Genomic DNA, 13,607 nt, shown 5'->3' with positions numbered 1-13,607 from the left:
GGATCTTGGGTTACTAAGTTTAATTTTTTACCTTTATTCCTCAAATCATTTACATCTGTTTTCCTCAAGTCATTATTGACTATGACAAATGTATGTATCTTGATGCTGAAAATTAAGCTTTTGAGACTGTTCTGAGGAAGGCTAAATCTACTTTTCTTAACTTTTTATAATTGACTAATAGAATTGGCAATAAAAAGGAATGAATTAGCAATATCGTATTTTGAAAATGTCCCAAGTAGAGGTTTGTAAATACTTGAAGTGGGTGGGGCGAGAGGACTTTTACCAGAGCAGTAGAAGGCCTTAGCCCCGACCTCTGCTGAGGGAACCGTGCCCTCCCATCTTTCTGTAACTGTCTACAGAAGTGATTACGTCTACAACGGAATGACATCATTCCTTATCACTCCGTTTCTTTTGTTTGAACTGGAAGCCTATTTTCCATGACTAAGAAATTCTGAAAAGACACTGTTGGTTTTCAAAATTTTCTATGATTCAAATTATATATTAAGGTTTCTTACCAATAATAATTCTTTTGACTGGTGCTTTGTACAGTGTGCTAATCCTCCACCTGCAGTGCCAGCATGCCATATGGGCGCCAGTTCGTTTCCCAGCTTCTTCACTTCCAATCCAGTTCCTTGCTTATGGATTGGGAAAGTAACAGAGGATGGCTCATGTCCTGGACCCTGTACTCATGTGGGAGACCTGGCGAAAGTTAATGGCTCCTGATTTTGGATCTGTTCATCTTTAGCTGTTTTGACCATTTGAGGAGTGAGCTAGGGGATGAAACACCTCTCTGTCTCCCTTTCTCTCTCTTTCTGCAAAATCTGTCTCTCAAATAAAAATAAATGCATCTAGGTCTTGGCACCATAGCTTAGATCCTAAAGTCCTCACCTTGTATGCACTAGGATCACATTTGGGCACCTGTTCATAACCCGGCTGCACTGCTTCCCATCCAGCTCCCTGCTTGTAGCCTAGGAGGCCAGTCGAGGATGACCCAAAACCTTGGGAACCTGTGCCTGCGTGGCAGACCCAGAAGAGGCTCTGGGCTCCTGGCTTCCAGTCAGCTCAGCTCTGGCTGTTGTGGCCATCTGAAGAGTGAATCAGTGGACAAAAGATCTTCCTGTCTGTCTCACCTCCTCTCTGTGTTTCTGACTTTTCAATAAAAATAAATAAATATATATATATATATATAGTTTTTAAAGATACATCTATACACTAAGCAATATTGTATCTTATAAAGATACATCTATAGATATATCTTTAAAAACTAGGAAAGAATTATAATTCTTAGCAGTATAATGTATGTAGTTGGATTAAGGTGAGAAATTCAATCCTAGATAATATAACGGATTTTGTGTTATATTTAGCTGAGATAGAAAGAGCGATTTACATAGAGCCTCTATCTACAGGTTTACTCCCAAAATGACTGCACACTTAAGGCTTAACCTAGAGCAGTGATTTTGAGGTTGTTTCTATACATCACAACTCTTTTTTTTTGAAAGATTTATTTTTGTTATTGGGAAGGCGGATATACAGAGAGGAGAGACAGAGAGGAAGATCTTCCATCCGATGATTCACTCCCCAAGTAAGCGCAACGGCCGATGCTATGCCGGTCCGAAGCCAGGAGCCTCTTCCGGGTCTCCCACGCGGGTGCAGGGTCCCAAGGCTTTGGGCCGTCCTCAACTGCTTTCCTGGGCCACAGACAGGGAGCTGGAAGGGAAGCGGGGCTGCTGGGATAGAACCAGCGCCCATATGGGATCCAGGGCGTGCAAGGTGAGGACCTTAACCACTTGCGCCACTGTGCCGGGCCCAGCTCCAGCTTCATTTTAAATATGCTGAACTTCTGTGTTACTTTTTACTATTTAGGAGTGACCTTCAAAGGGCCCCACATCACAACTCTTAAACCACAATTGAACTTTTGTACCTGGATGATGTATAACAGAAATGATGTTTCTCCAACTTGTGAACTTCCCAAACATATAGGGATTTGAATTTAGATATTTGATATCATTGTATAATGCCGACTACCAGAAAGAAGCAATATGTAATGTTGAGTCATTCTTTTGAGTGGATTCATGTATTTGCCTTATTGTTTCCAAATACTGACTGCCTTTCATTTTATGGAACTTTTGGTGGGAGTTGGGGGAGAATAGATGTTTCCTGACATATTGCTGCCATTGGAAGCAATATAAATTATCAGTACCTTTATAGTTGCAACTTTATAGTGATATAATTTTACTCACCTGGAACACAGTTAATAAAATATTAACTATGTCTAATTAAGAAATTCTTGTGAATTCTGTTGAGATTAATTGACTAGATTGTGACTATGGGGTTTTGGGTGTTTAGAGGAAAATCTAGGAGTTTTGCCAGAACTTACAAAACTCACAAATACTAGATTTAGATTGTGCCAAATACTAAAACCTTAGAAATACTGAATTTTTGTAATTTGTCATTAACCACGTTTTTGTTGCTACCAGAGAAGCGAAAAGACTGATTTTAGACAATTGTTATATTTCTTTTTGACAACTCTTATAACGGGTCAGAGAAAATATTTTCCTCTTAGAAAAGAACAGGTGCATCTGCTCCAAGAATAAACGAAGTGTGTTTTCTGGAGCTATCATGAATACATTTAAAAATAACCTATCCAAAATGTTTTGATTCATAAATAATATTTTGGGGAAATTCAAACATATTTGCCAATTGAATATTACTTTAACAGGATTTGTTTTGTAGATTTTATAAGAGGATTGTTAATGGGTCATAAGAATAAGATCAGGGCCTGGCGCAGTGGCGCAAGTGGTTAAGGTCCTCGCCTTGCACGCCCAGGATCCAGTATATGGGCGCCGGTTCTATCCTGGCAGTCCCGCTTCCCTTCCAGCTCCCTGCCTGTGGCCCGGGAAAGCAGCAGAGGACGGCCCAAGGCTTTGGGACCCTGCACTGGTGTGGGAGACCCAGAAGAGGCTCCTGGCTTCGGATCGGCATAGCATCGGCCATTGCACTCACTTGGGGAGTGAATCATTGGATGGAAGATCTTCCTCTCTGTCTCTCCTCTCTGTATATCTGTCTTTCCAATAAAAAAAAAATAATAAAAATAAATCTTTAAAAAAAAATAAGATCATTTTTGTTTTATTACTGCACAAATACTGCATAGTATTTCATTTGAGGATGGAATTTATATTATTTTATCAATTAATTATTTAACATTTGCTTTTTGTCAGTCTCAATGCATTTTTAATTTAAGTTTCATCAATTGTCAGGTTTACATTAACATGCTTAAAAAATCTAGCTAATATTTAATCATGCCTAACTACCATGGTTTTAGGCTTATTGCTCAAGTAAATTTTATTGTTTGATTTGATGTTGAAGTGAATATGTTGAAGTTTTGCCCTGTCATCTGTAGGACAAAAAGCTTCAACTTAATTTGTAAAAACTGATTTATTCTGCGTCCTTTGTGTCAGTTCAGTAATGAGGGTGTGGAGCGTACTGGAGTGGATGAATACACCCCCTGGTCTTCAGTAAGGAGTGACCAAGTGATGCTGACAGCCGTCCTGGCTTAGTTGTCCTCACCCTGGCTCCTGTGCTTAATGTAACTTCATGAGGCAGGGTTTTTCTTTTTTTCCAGTTTCTTTTTGACTACAAATACATGAAACCCAAAAGTCTTATACAATGTAAGTATAAAGCTGTTGGAACTTAGCAGGTGTCACAGAGTAAATGTGGGCAATAAAAGCAATAGGTTTTTCAAAAAATATTTTTCGGTTTGTTTTGAAGCATAATCCAAGATAGGTATAAAATCAGTTTTCACATTTTATCAGAAAAAAAAATGGATTGTTATAAATCATGTTGATGAATGCACTGTGACAGAAAAATTTTTGTCATTTAATCTTGTTCCTCATTGAAAATAATAAGCAAATTAAATAATAACACTGGAAACATAGGAAATAGTATATGACCATAAAAATTATGTTTTATATTGGTTTCTCTTAATTGACAGGATATTGGTTAACTCAAATGAGAGTTAACAGGATATTGAATAACTCAAATGAGACTCTAAACAAATAGTTTTACCTTTCCAAATTTCTTGTATTGGTGAGTCATTCATGTTACTTTTCCTAGCCAATTTTCTTATTTATACATCACTTTTCTACTTTACCTGTTCATTAAAATAGTAATGTATACAATTAAAGTGATAGCAAAAATTATTATTCAGGATTTTGTCTCATGGTGTTTTGTCTTAAGAATTCATTCTAGGTTTTACAGATTCTTCAGACAGGGTTTGATGGGGAAGCATTTATTGTGGAATTAAACTATATTTCATTTTCACCCATTTTCTACCTATCAGTTACAGGTAACAAATATTGACAAGCATTTTATGATGAATAAGCCTTTGCATTTAGATAACAGTGGAGATGTTCGTGGAATAAGTATCAGTTATAGAAAAACTAAACAATTGTACAAGAACCAGGAATCAGAGTTGTCTAGTTTCTTAGTGTGATTGTCTTATTTTTGGCTCTGGAATGTGCTGTGAATATAAATATATGTGTATATATTTATATATATTTAATATGTACATACATATATGCATTTTAGTTATACAGTGCTACAAGTTGCTCAGCGATCTTTTCTATCTGATAACCTGCTTTTCTTCCCTCTTTAGATGTCATTTACTTTCCACCTAAAATTCTGACAACTGTGGGGTCTAACGTTTCTTTTCACTGCATCTATAAAAATGAGAAGATTTTGTCCTCAAAAAAGATTATTTGGTGGATGAATTTAGCTGAGAAAATTCCTCGAAGCCAATATACTGTCGTGAATGACCATGTTAGCAAAGTCACTTTTCCCAGTGTGAATGCAACCAAGCCTCGAGGGAAGTTTACCTACGACGCAGTGTACTGCTGCAGTGAGCAGGAATGCCATCACCGCTACGCGGAATTATACGTGGTCGGTAAGAACTCAGAGGTTCCGTTTGCTTTGCTTTTCATGAGGTAGTTTTCATGTGGACCCTCTTTTAGAGTCCTATTGAAGATGTAAGAAAGGTTTTTTTTTTCATTACAATTTTTTGGTGTTTTTGCTTTGTATTAATATTTTAATGTGTTTTAAATAGATGTCAATATCAATATATCATGTGAAACTGATGGGTACTTAACTAAAATGACTTGCAGATGGTCACCCAATACAAGCCAATCACTTGCAGGAAATACATTGCAGTTGAGGTATCATAGGTATGTATTATCTTTGTTGTTTTATATTTCTTTGGGTTTGATGAGCTAAAAACGTAACTTTTTAAAGATATATTTATTTATCTGGAAGGCAGAGTTAAAAAAAAAAAGGAAAAGAGTAAGGTGAGTGACAGGTTCACTCCCCAGATTGTAGCACTGGCGAGGATGGCGCCAAAGCCTAGAGGCAGGAGCTTCATTTGGATATCTGTGTGGGTGCCGGTGCCCAACGCTTGGGCCATTTCCCCGCTACTTTCCCAGGAGCATTGCAAGGAGCTGGATCAGAAATGAGGCAGCTGAAATTCAAACTGGCACATATATGGCATGCTGGTGCTTCAGGTGTTGGCTTAACCCACTGAATTACAACAGCAGCCCTGAGCTAACAATTTTCTATACAGCTACCCCTGTGCCAGTGGTAGTCTTGTGAGTTTTCTTTCTGAAAAAGAAAGGTTGAATATGGCAAATTCAGAAGTTTCTGAGGGATTCAATTAGTAATTCTTGAGAACATTCACAACTGAAGTAAGACAATTATAATTATATAATTATAATATAAAAATATAATTATAATTATGATGTCTGTTCTGATAACCTATTGTTCATAATTGCATTTTAACTCTAATATAAGCAAAGTTAGTTTATAAGCACATTAAGTTAGTTTATATACATTTTAATTTTATGTACAGAATTTTCAAAAAGAGAATGTGGAAGATTTTAAGAGTTTAATATCATTTGGGTAAGAATCAGTGTTACAGAAAAAAAGAGATAAAAAGATTATGAGACATAAATGCCTGGTTTTAATAACTAGATGAGGTAACTTAGGAAACAAACACTAGTAGTTCTTAAAAAATAATGTGTTATGATAAATTAAAACATGAGTTTCATTTGGAGAAAGAGCTAGAGGGAAAGGGACACACACACACACACACACACACACACACACACACACAGAATTTCTTCTGTTGGATCACTCCCCAAATGCCCACAACAATCAAGGCTGGGCCAGACTGCAGCCTGGAGCCAACAACTCCAACCACTTTTGCCCCGTGAGTGACAGAGGTTCAACTTTAACTACTGGAGCCATCATTTGCTGCTTTCTAACATTAGCAAGAAGTTGTGCTTAGGCAAGGACCTGGGACTGGGCACGTGGCCTTCTGTGACAGCGCATTAACTGCCAGGACAAATGCCTGTCTGGGGCTTATTTTTACCCATTTTATTCTAAAAACAAATAAAGGCATTTTTTTTACAGTGTTTTCTTCCTTACTATAAAATATTCTGTTTGAAATGCCATCCTTAATTAGGAGAAAGGCATATTTATATTTCAAATATTCCATAGTAATTTTCAACTCTGTACTGTTCTTAAACACTATGGCTTAATCTTTAAAGAAAATTATGCTGGAAGTATACAATTGGTACATCATTTTCATTTTTTAAAAAGACTTATTAATTTATTTGGAAGTCAGAGTTACAGAAGGAAAGGGGTTGGGAGGGAGAGAGATTTTCTATCCATTGGTTCATTCCTTAAATGATGACAACAGCCTGGTCTGGTCCGAAGCTGGGAGCCAGGAACTTGTTCCGCATCTCCCAAGCACCTGGGCTGTTTTCTCTGTTCCGAACAGGTCAGTGTTAGCAGGGAAGTGGATCAAAAGTGGAACACACAGGACTCAAACTGGTGTACATGTAGGAAGGTGGTGTCACAGGCGGTCACATGCTATAACATTGCCTTCTTAATTTATTCTTAATTTTCAACTTGAAAGACAAATCATCCCCCAGTCTTATAAAATTCTGGGATTTGAAGTCCATCCCTAACACTACAGTCTATTCTCATGAAGTACTAGAAAAACCGAAATAAACTCTGCTTGTCTCAAACAGCAATAGCCGTTTCTCAGCCTAGTGGATATTTTTTTTTAACCGAGGGCAAATTCCTGGTATGCTACTTTGCTTGTAAAATCCGTCTTCAGGGTTTTCTCAGGGGTTCTTCCATGCGAAAATGTGTCAATATAGGACGATTACCTAAGTCCCTTGTCTTATTTGTTTTACTGACATGTACAGAAGTAGCCTCTCTGAAATTTGACCTAATAGGACTTGCAGGGTTTCTGTGAGAATTGAATATGCTTCATTTAATGGAAAGAAATGGTGCCATTTTTCTTCGTAAGCATTTGTACGTGTCAGGCTGTCCTGACCATAGTGGTGCCGACTTTTTCTACTCAAGAAGTTCCCTCATCCCTCTTTTTTCTCCCTCTCACTTCCACTTTCACACTTGCATGCCTGCAATTATGATTGTAATTTTGAGAACATAACCAAAAAAGTGTTATAAAATTGAAAAATGGAACATGAAGACAGATTATTTTTCCCCTCTCGCTCTTCTCTCCTTGCTCCTGTTCCCAGAGGAAGAGTATCTGCTACATTACCCATTTCAATGTCAGATTCAGGGCAGATAGTGACAGAAGAGCTTTTTAAGAGAGAAGAAGTCCTTGTATGTCCTGCGGTGGAGTGTTGATTTCGATTCATTTATAAAACTAAAAAAAAAAGTCTTACTAGATTTGGTTGTATGATTCATACACCTATCAAGGATTGGGATTATTTCAGTTACATTAATTAAGTAGAAAATAGTTGTCCATTGTCAGTTGAGCTATAACTACTGTAGGTTATGTTCTCAACGTGTGTTAAAAATGTAAGTTCTCATTTACAGTGTGAAGAATCCACCTTTCTTCCACTCCAGGAATGTGTCATTACTTTTGATCTACACATTTCAGATTGTATCATTAATGTATAATGAAAGTATAGCTTTAAAGCTATTATACGTTCTATTTTAATTAATTCATCATCTTCTTCATAGAACATTTATTTCACTTACATCCCTACTTAGTATCTAACCAAATGTTTAATAAGAGCTATTGTCTGTTTCTGTGTAAAGATATAAATTGGGACACAGCTGGGAATTCAAGAGTGCCATTCTGTCAGATCATTTGTTTTTAGATGTAGCAAAACATTTCTACTTTAATGAGCAAAAGTATTATTCAAAATTTTCTGCCTATGTTGTAAATTAATCAACTATTTTTGTTTTTCTTAAGGAGCACCCTTTATTGCTCTGATATTCCATATATTCATCCCAAATCTGAACCCAAAGAATGCCATTTGCAGAAGGATGGTTTCTATGAGTGCGTTTTCCAGCCAATCTTTCTATTATCTGGCTACACAATGTGGATTAGGGTCAACCACTCTTTAGGTTTACTGGAGTCTCCTCCAACATGCTTCCTTCCTGATTCTGTGGGTACGTGAAACTATGTTGTGTCTTTATTTTTTTCAACAAATTTGGATGCAAATAGATTCATGATTCATATATTTTGCTAGTTTTTTTTTTATCACAACAGATTTTGAAAAAAAAAGAAATATTTCTGTTTACAGTGGAAATGACAATAATTAACCTGGAAAGTTTGAGAAGGTTTTATAGTTTTGTGTCAACTTTTAATTATCTGTAATGTACCTTTTTCAGTGATAGGAGTATATTTATCATGCTGTTTAGTGTTTTAACATGAAATACTGTGAACAAAATTTAACATTTTCATAAATAAGGTACTCTTCCTTGTATTTTTTGTTTCTGGTGGACACAGGTAAAACATATGGTATTTTCAAAAGTCATCTGGCAACACCCCCAAATCTGAATTGGACATTATTTTTTTTAAAAGATTTATTTATTTGGAAGTCAGATTGAAAGAGAGGGAGAGGGAAGATAGAGAATCTTCCATCTGTCGGTTCACTCCACGGATGGATCCAATGGCCAGGGCTGGACCAGGTGAAGCTAGAAGCAGGTGAACTTCATCAGAATTTCTTTTGTAGGTGTAAAGGACACAACCACTTGGGTTATTTTCTGTTATTTTTTCAGGCCATTAGTAGGAGCTGGATTGAAAGTGGGGCAACTGGGACAGGAACCAATGTCTACACAGGACTCAGAGCAGACAATCTGAACTTGATCATGGAATTCAGTGCTGTGACACTGACACTTGGCGTCAGAATGAGCTTCAGAGCTCCAGCTTCATTTTTTTAAAAGATTTATTTTTATTATTATTATTTTTTTTATTGGAAAGGCGGATATACAGAGAGGAGAGACAGAGAGGAAGATCTTCTGTCCAATGATTCACTCCCCAAGTGAGCGCAACGGGCCGATACTATGCCGGTCCGAAGCCAGGAGCCTCTTCCGGGTCTCCCACACTGGTGCAGGGTCCCACAGCTTTGGGCCGTCCTCGACTGCTTTCCTGGGCCACAGGCAGGGAGCTGGAAGGGAAGCGGGGCCGCCGGGATTAGAACCAGCGCCCATATGGGATCCGGGGCGTGCAAGGGGAGGACCTTAACCACTTTGCGCCACCGCGCCGGGCCCAGCTCCAGCTTCATTTTAAATATGCTGAACTTCTGTGTTACTTTTTACTATTTAGGAGTGACCTTCAAAGTAAAAAATTTAAGATTAAGGATGGTTTGTGCAGTGGACATAAACCTAAACTAATGTTTTGACTTAGATTTGAGATCAATAACATCAAAAAGGGTTAGCAAAGAAGAAAGATGACTTTTTTCTTTGTATCTTGATTTTTCCATTATGCTTTTAAGTGTCTTGCCTGTTTGTGTGCATATATAATTATGTGTGTATATATGTATATATACTTACTTTTAACAAAATTACTTGCAGTTCGAATAATTTTTGCCTCTGTAGCTGCCCACTCAAAGCTTCTTCTCCCAATTATAGAAAAACAAAGGTTTATACTGAGACTGTATCTTTGATTTTGTAAATGTGCTACAGAAGCAAGCAGGTATCTTTGATTTTGATTGATCAGAAATACCCAATGATAGCAAAAGTTTGAAACTCATGCATGTGGAATTTAATGTATTTGCTTTTTTGTCTTTAATTACAGCTCTATAGAAAACATTTCCTATTTATATATATTGGGTATTTAATATATCAGCATTTGCATGTGAGAGTCAAGGGTCAATTTCCAGTCAGGAATGACTGGAAATTTGCAAAATGACATGGATAGTGTACTGATTATCTTCAATCATCATGTTTATTTGCAAAATAGATAGCCTTTTTCTTATATAGGACAGAAAATTGTAGGAGGTAAAATGAGAAAGTGAATGAGAAAGATTTGAAAAGAGATATTGCTTTATAAATAACAAGTTAAAAATGAAGCAATGTATCTAAGTATTGTTCTTGTTATATGTAATAATGTCTTTCAAATTTCTAGTGAAACCATTGCCACCGTCCAGTGTCAAAGCAGAGATCACTGTAAACGTTGGCCTATTGAAGTTATCTTGGGAAAAGCCAATCTTCCCAGAGAACAACCTTCAGTTCCAGATTCGCTATGGCTTACATGGAAAAGAAACACAATGGAAGGTACTTCCTACTTTGTGATTTCTTCAACTTGCTTCACAAAATGTGATTTTTTTATGTTTAAGAGTTTTACTGAATATTGTTACAAGGACATCCTCCTGTTTGTGTAGCTATTTTCACTAAGTAGTTTAACTCAAGTTGAACCTTTTTAAGGCACACAAATGTCACTTCCCGAAATGTATGTCCTAAAACATTGCTCCGATAAAAAGTTCCTTGAAATAAAAAGCAAATGACTGAATAACTTTAGTAAATTGTATTACTAACTGTATCGTCTAGTATAGTATCACAGAGTATTAAATATTAAATGTTGGAAAGTGTCCACATTAAAGAAATTTTTGCAACTTTATTTTACCCAAATTTTCTAAATTTTTCCAAGGAAATTTTCTTCCTCTAATGTTTTTAATAAGCATCAGTACACAAAAACTCAGTGAGATGCATTTTGGAAGAAGCTCCTTTTGTTAAATATCTGGAATCAGAATCATAATAGCTGGTGTGCATATGCTGGCTGTATGACAGCAGCCTGCAAAGACTTGGAAATGTCAAGAACCCTAACCATGCCATTAGACCACAGTGATTGTAGTTGAAATGCTTGCAGTGATGTCCCTGCTTTTGGAGGGAGACACTGCATATCAGAGATGCTCACATAGCTTCTGTGTAACTAGTAATTTAAAATTCCTAAAAGTAGATGAAGATAAGTAGTAGGGTCAGAGAATGTTAGAGAATGAGGCTGTAAGTGAACTAGTCTGAAATCTTTGTGCCATCACGAACGCAAAGACACAAGGAGTAAGAAAATGGCTGACTTGAAGGTGCTCACAGTCATAGTCTGATACGTGACTATTTCTGAACCTTCATGTGGGGAGGTATTAAGGTTTAAGATTAAATGCTTCTTGGAGTCCTTGGGAAGCATATGTGTTTAATACTTTCTTCAGTTTAAGGCTTTGACTTATTTTCCAGGTGCATGAGGTACGTGATGCAAAATCCAAATCTGCCAGTCTCTCAGTGCCAGACCTGTGTGCAGTGTACAGTGCTCAGGTGCGCTGTAAGAGGCTAGATGGACTGGGATACTGGAGTGATTGGAGCAAGCCAGCCTACACGGTTGTCACGGATGTAAAAGGTTTGTAGAGATTTCCAGAACATGTCTTCATAGTGCTTACAGATATGTTTTCTGTTTGACTGGAGAATACTCCTTCTAAATGACATTGGCAATTGCACCTCTTGTCATTTTTGCAGCTCCTGTGAGAGGACCTGAATTTTGGAGAATAATTGATGGAGACATTACTAAAAAAGAGAAAAATATCACCTTACTGTGGAAGGTATTCTTACTTCTTATATTTTCATTAATTTATTCTTTATATTCTTAAATGATAATCTCGTCATTGTTCATCTCCAGAATGTTCCACAACCACACGTTTTTCGATTCATTTTTGAAATGTCTTTGCAGAGAGCTAAAATGAGTCATTGGAGCTTTGGCTTGGAATTAGGAGGCAATGATTTCTTCTCAACATGCTACAGTTATATCAACTGGTACTATTTTGGCAAAATCATTTGAATCCTTGAGTCTCCGTTTTCTCATGCTATCCAGTATTGCTTTAGTTCAAAATGTGATTCATATTTAATACTGAACATATAAACATGACCTTCCTCATATACTTTGAGGACATCTAAAACATAAACATATAAATAAACATATAAATGAAAATAACTAAATATTTAAATGGGAATAAGTGAATGGCTTAATATAAATGTTGTTGTGTGTTTCTTTTTAGACGAGGAAATTCTACCTCCATCATTTTTTTTCCCGTTTTTTAGAGTAAAACTTTTTAGTAGAAAAATGTCCCAAATGCATTCTCTCTTATTATATTAAAATGATTTATTATCTGGTTCTTTTAAAATTTTTTCAATTTTTAAAAATTTCTTAAAAATTTTATTTATTTTTTATTGGAAAGGCAACTTTACAGAGAGAAGGAGAGACAGAGAAAGATCTTTCATCCACTGGTTCACCCCCGCAAATGGCTGTAAATGGCTGTAGCTGAGCCGATCTGAAGCCAAGAGCCAAAATTCTCTTCTAATTTTTCCACGTGGATGCAGGATTCCAAGCTTTTGCTCTATCCTCTACTGCTTTCCCAGGCCACAAGCAGGGTATTGAATGGAAAGTGGAGCAGCTGAGACATGAACTGGTACTTGTATGTGGTCCCGGTGATTACAAGGTGAGGATTTAGCCACTAGGTCATCACATCGGTCCCCATTGTCTGGTTCTTAAGAAAAAAAATCTGAAACAGGGAACATAAGTTTTGTTTAGTAACTGCCCAGACATTTTTGCCGAGACCATGCTCAGAGCCAGCTTCCATCGGTTGTACCTCCCCAAACTGAGAGCCTTGTACAGGCCTTGTCCTACCTGCAAAACCTCTTTACAAGAATGCTAACCTCAGTTCTCTGAGTTCTTTCGATTAAATAGCACAATGCTCCTGAAACTAATTCATTTTTCTGCTTACTTCAGCCCCTGAAGAAAAATGATTCATTGTGCAGTGTGAGCAGATATGTGATAAATCATTACACTTCCCACAATGGAACATGGTCAGAGGATGTGGGAAATCACACCCAGTTCACTTTCGTCTGGACAGAGCAAGTGCATATGGTTACAGTTGTGGCCATCAATTCAATTGGTGCCTCTTCTTCCAATTTTAATCTAACGTTTTCGTGGCCAATTAGCAAAGGTAAGAAGAGAAGAATTCATTGCCTCTTACTTGGATACAGAGATACAGAGCAGAAACCCACTGCCTGCCCTATTGCTCATGCTTTGGATACTGCTCCCGCTCCGAAGGATCCCCCTAAAATGACCTGGTTCTGTGTCTTTCACCCCTTGTTGTCTCTGCCTGAAAAATAACAAATGCATCCTACACTGCTTATGTAACGCAGACCTCAGGTTTCCCCATGGAAGAATGTTGTTGAAATAGTATTATAGTAAATGAAAACATTGCACATCTAACACTTAAACCTTTGAACATTGTAGGTCAGTG

General features: G+C 37.1%; 1 protein-coding gene across 2 annotated transcripts in view; it reads left to right on the top strand.

The window, feature by feature from the left end:
- The window catches only part of LEPR (leptin receptor), a 43,124-nt gene that overhangs the window by 15,670 nt on the left and 13,847 nt on the right, over window positions 1-13,607 (top strand). For both annotated transcript variants that reach the window (XM_040978634.1, XM_040978635.1), the window contains exons 7-13: window positions 4,655-4,942; window positions 5,102-5,219; window positions 8,285-8,484; window positions 10,445-10,593; window positions 11,545-11,704; window positions 11,821-11,903; window positions 13,088-13,304. In XM_040978634.1, the coding sequence (XP_040834568.1) occupies window positions 4,655-4,942; window positions 5,102-5,219; window positions 8,285-8,484; window positions 10,445-10,593; window positions 11,545-11,704; window positions 11,821-11,903; window positions 13,088-13,304 (1,215 nt within the window). The remainder of the gene's footprint in view (window positions 1-4,654; window positions 4,943-5,101; window positions 5,220-8,284; window positions 8,485-10,444; window positions 10,594-11,544; window positions 11,705-11,820; window positions 11,904-13,087; window positions 13,305-13,607) is intronic.

This window comes from Ochotona curzoniae, unplaced genomic scaffold (genome assembly GCF_017591425.1).
Source record: "Ochotona curzoniae isolate NIBS_2020 unplaced genomic scaffold, NIBS_Ocur_1.0 contig_291, whole genome shotgun sequence".
In the NCBI taxonomy this organism is placed as follows: domain Eukaryota; kingdom Metazoa; phylum Chordata; class Mammalia; order Lagomorpha; family Ochotonidae; genus Ochotona; species Ochotona curzoniae.
This window is presented reverse-complemented; position numbering and strand designations above follow the sequence as displayed.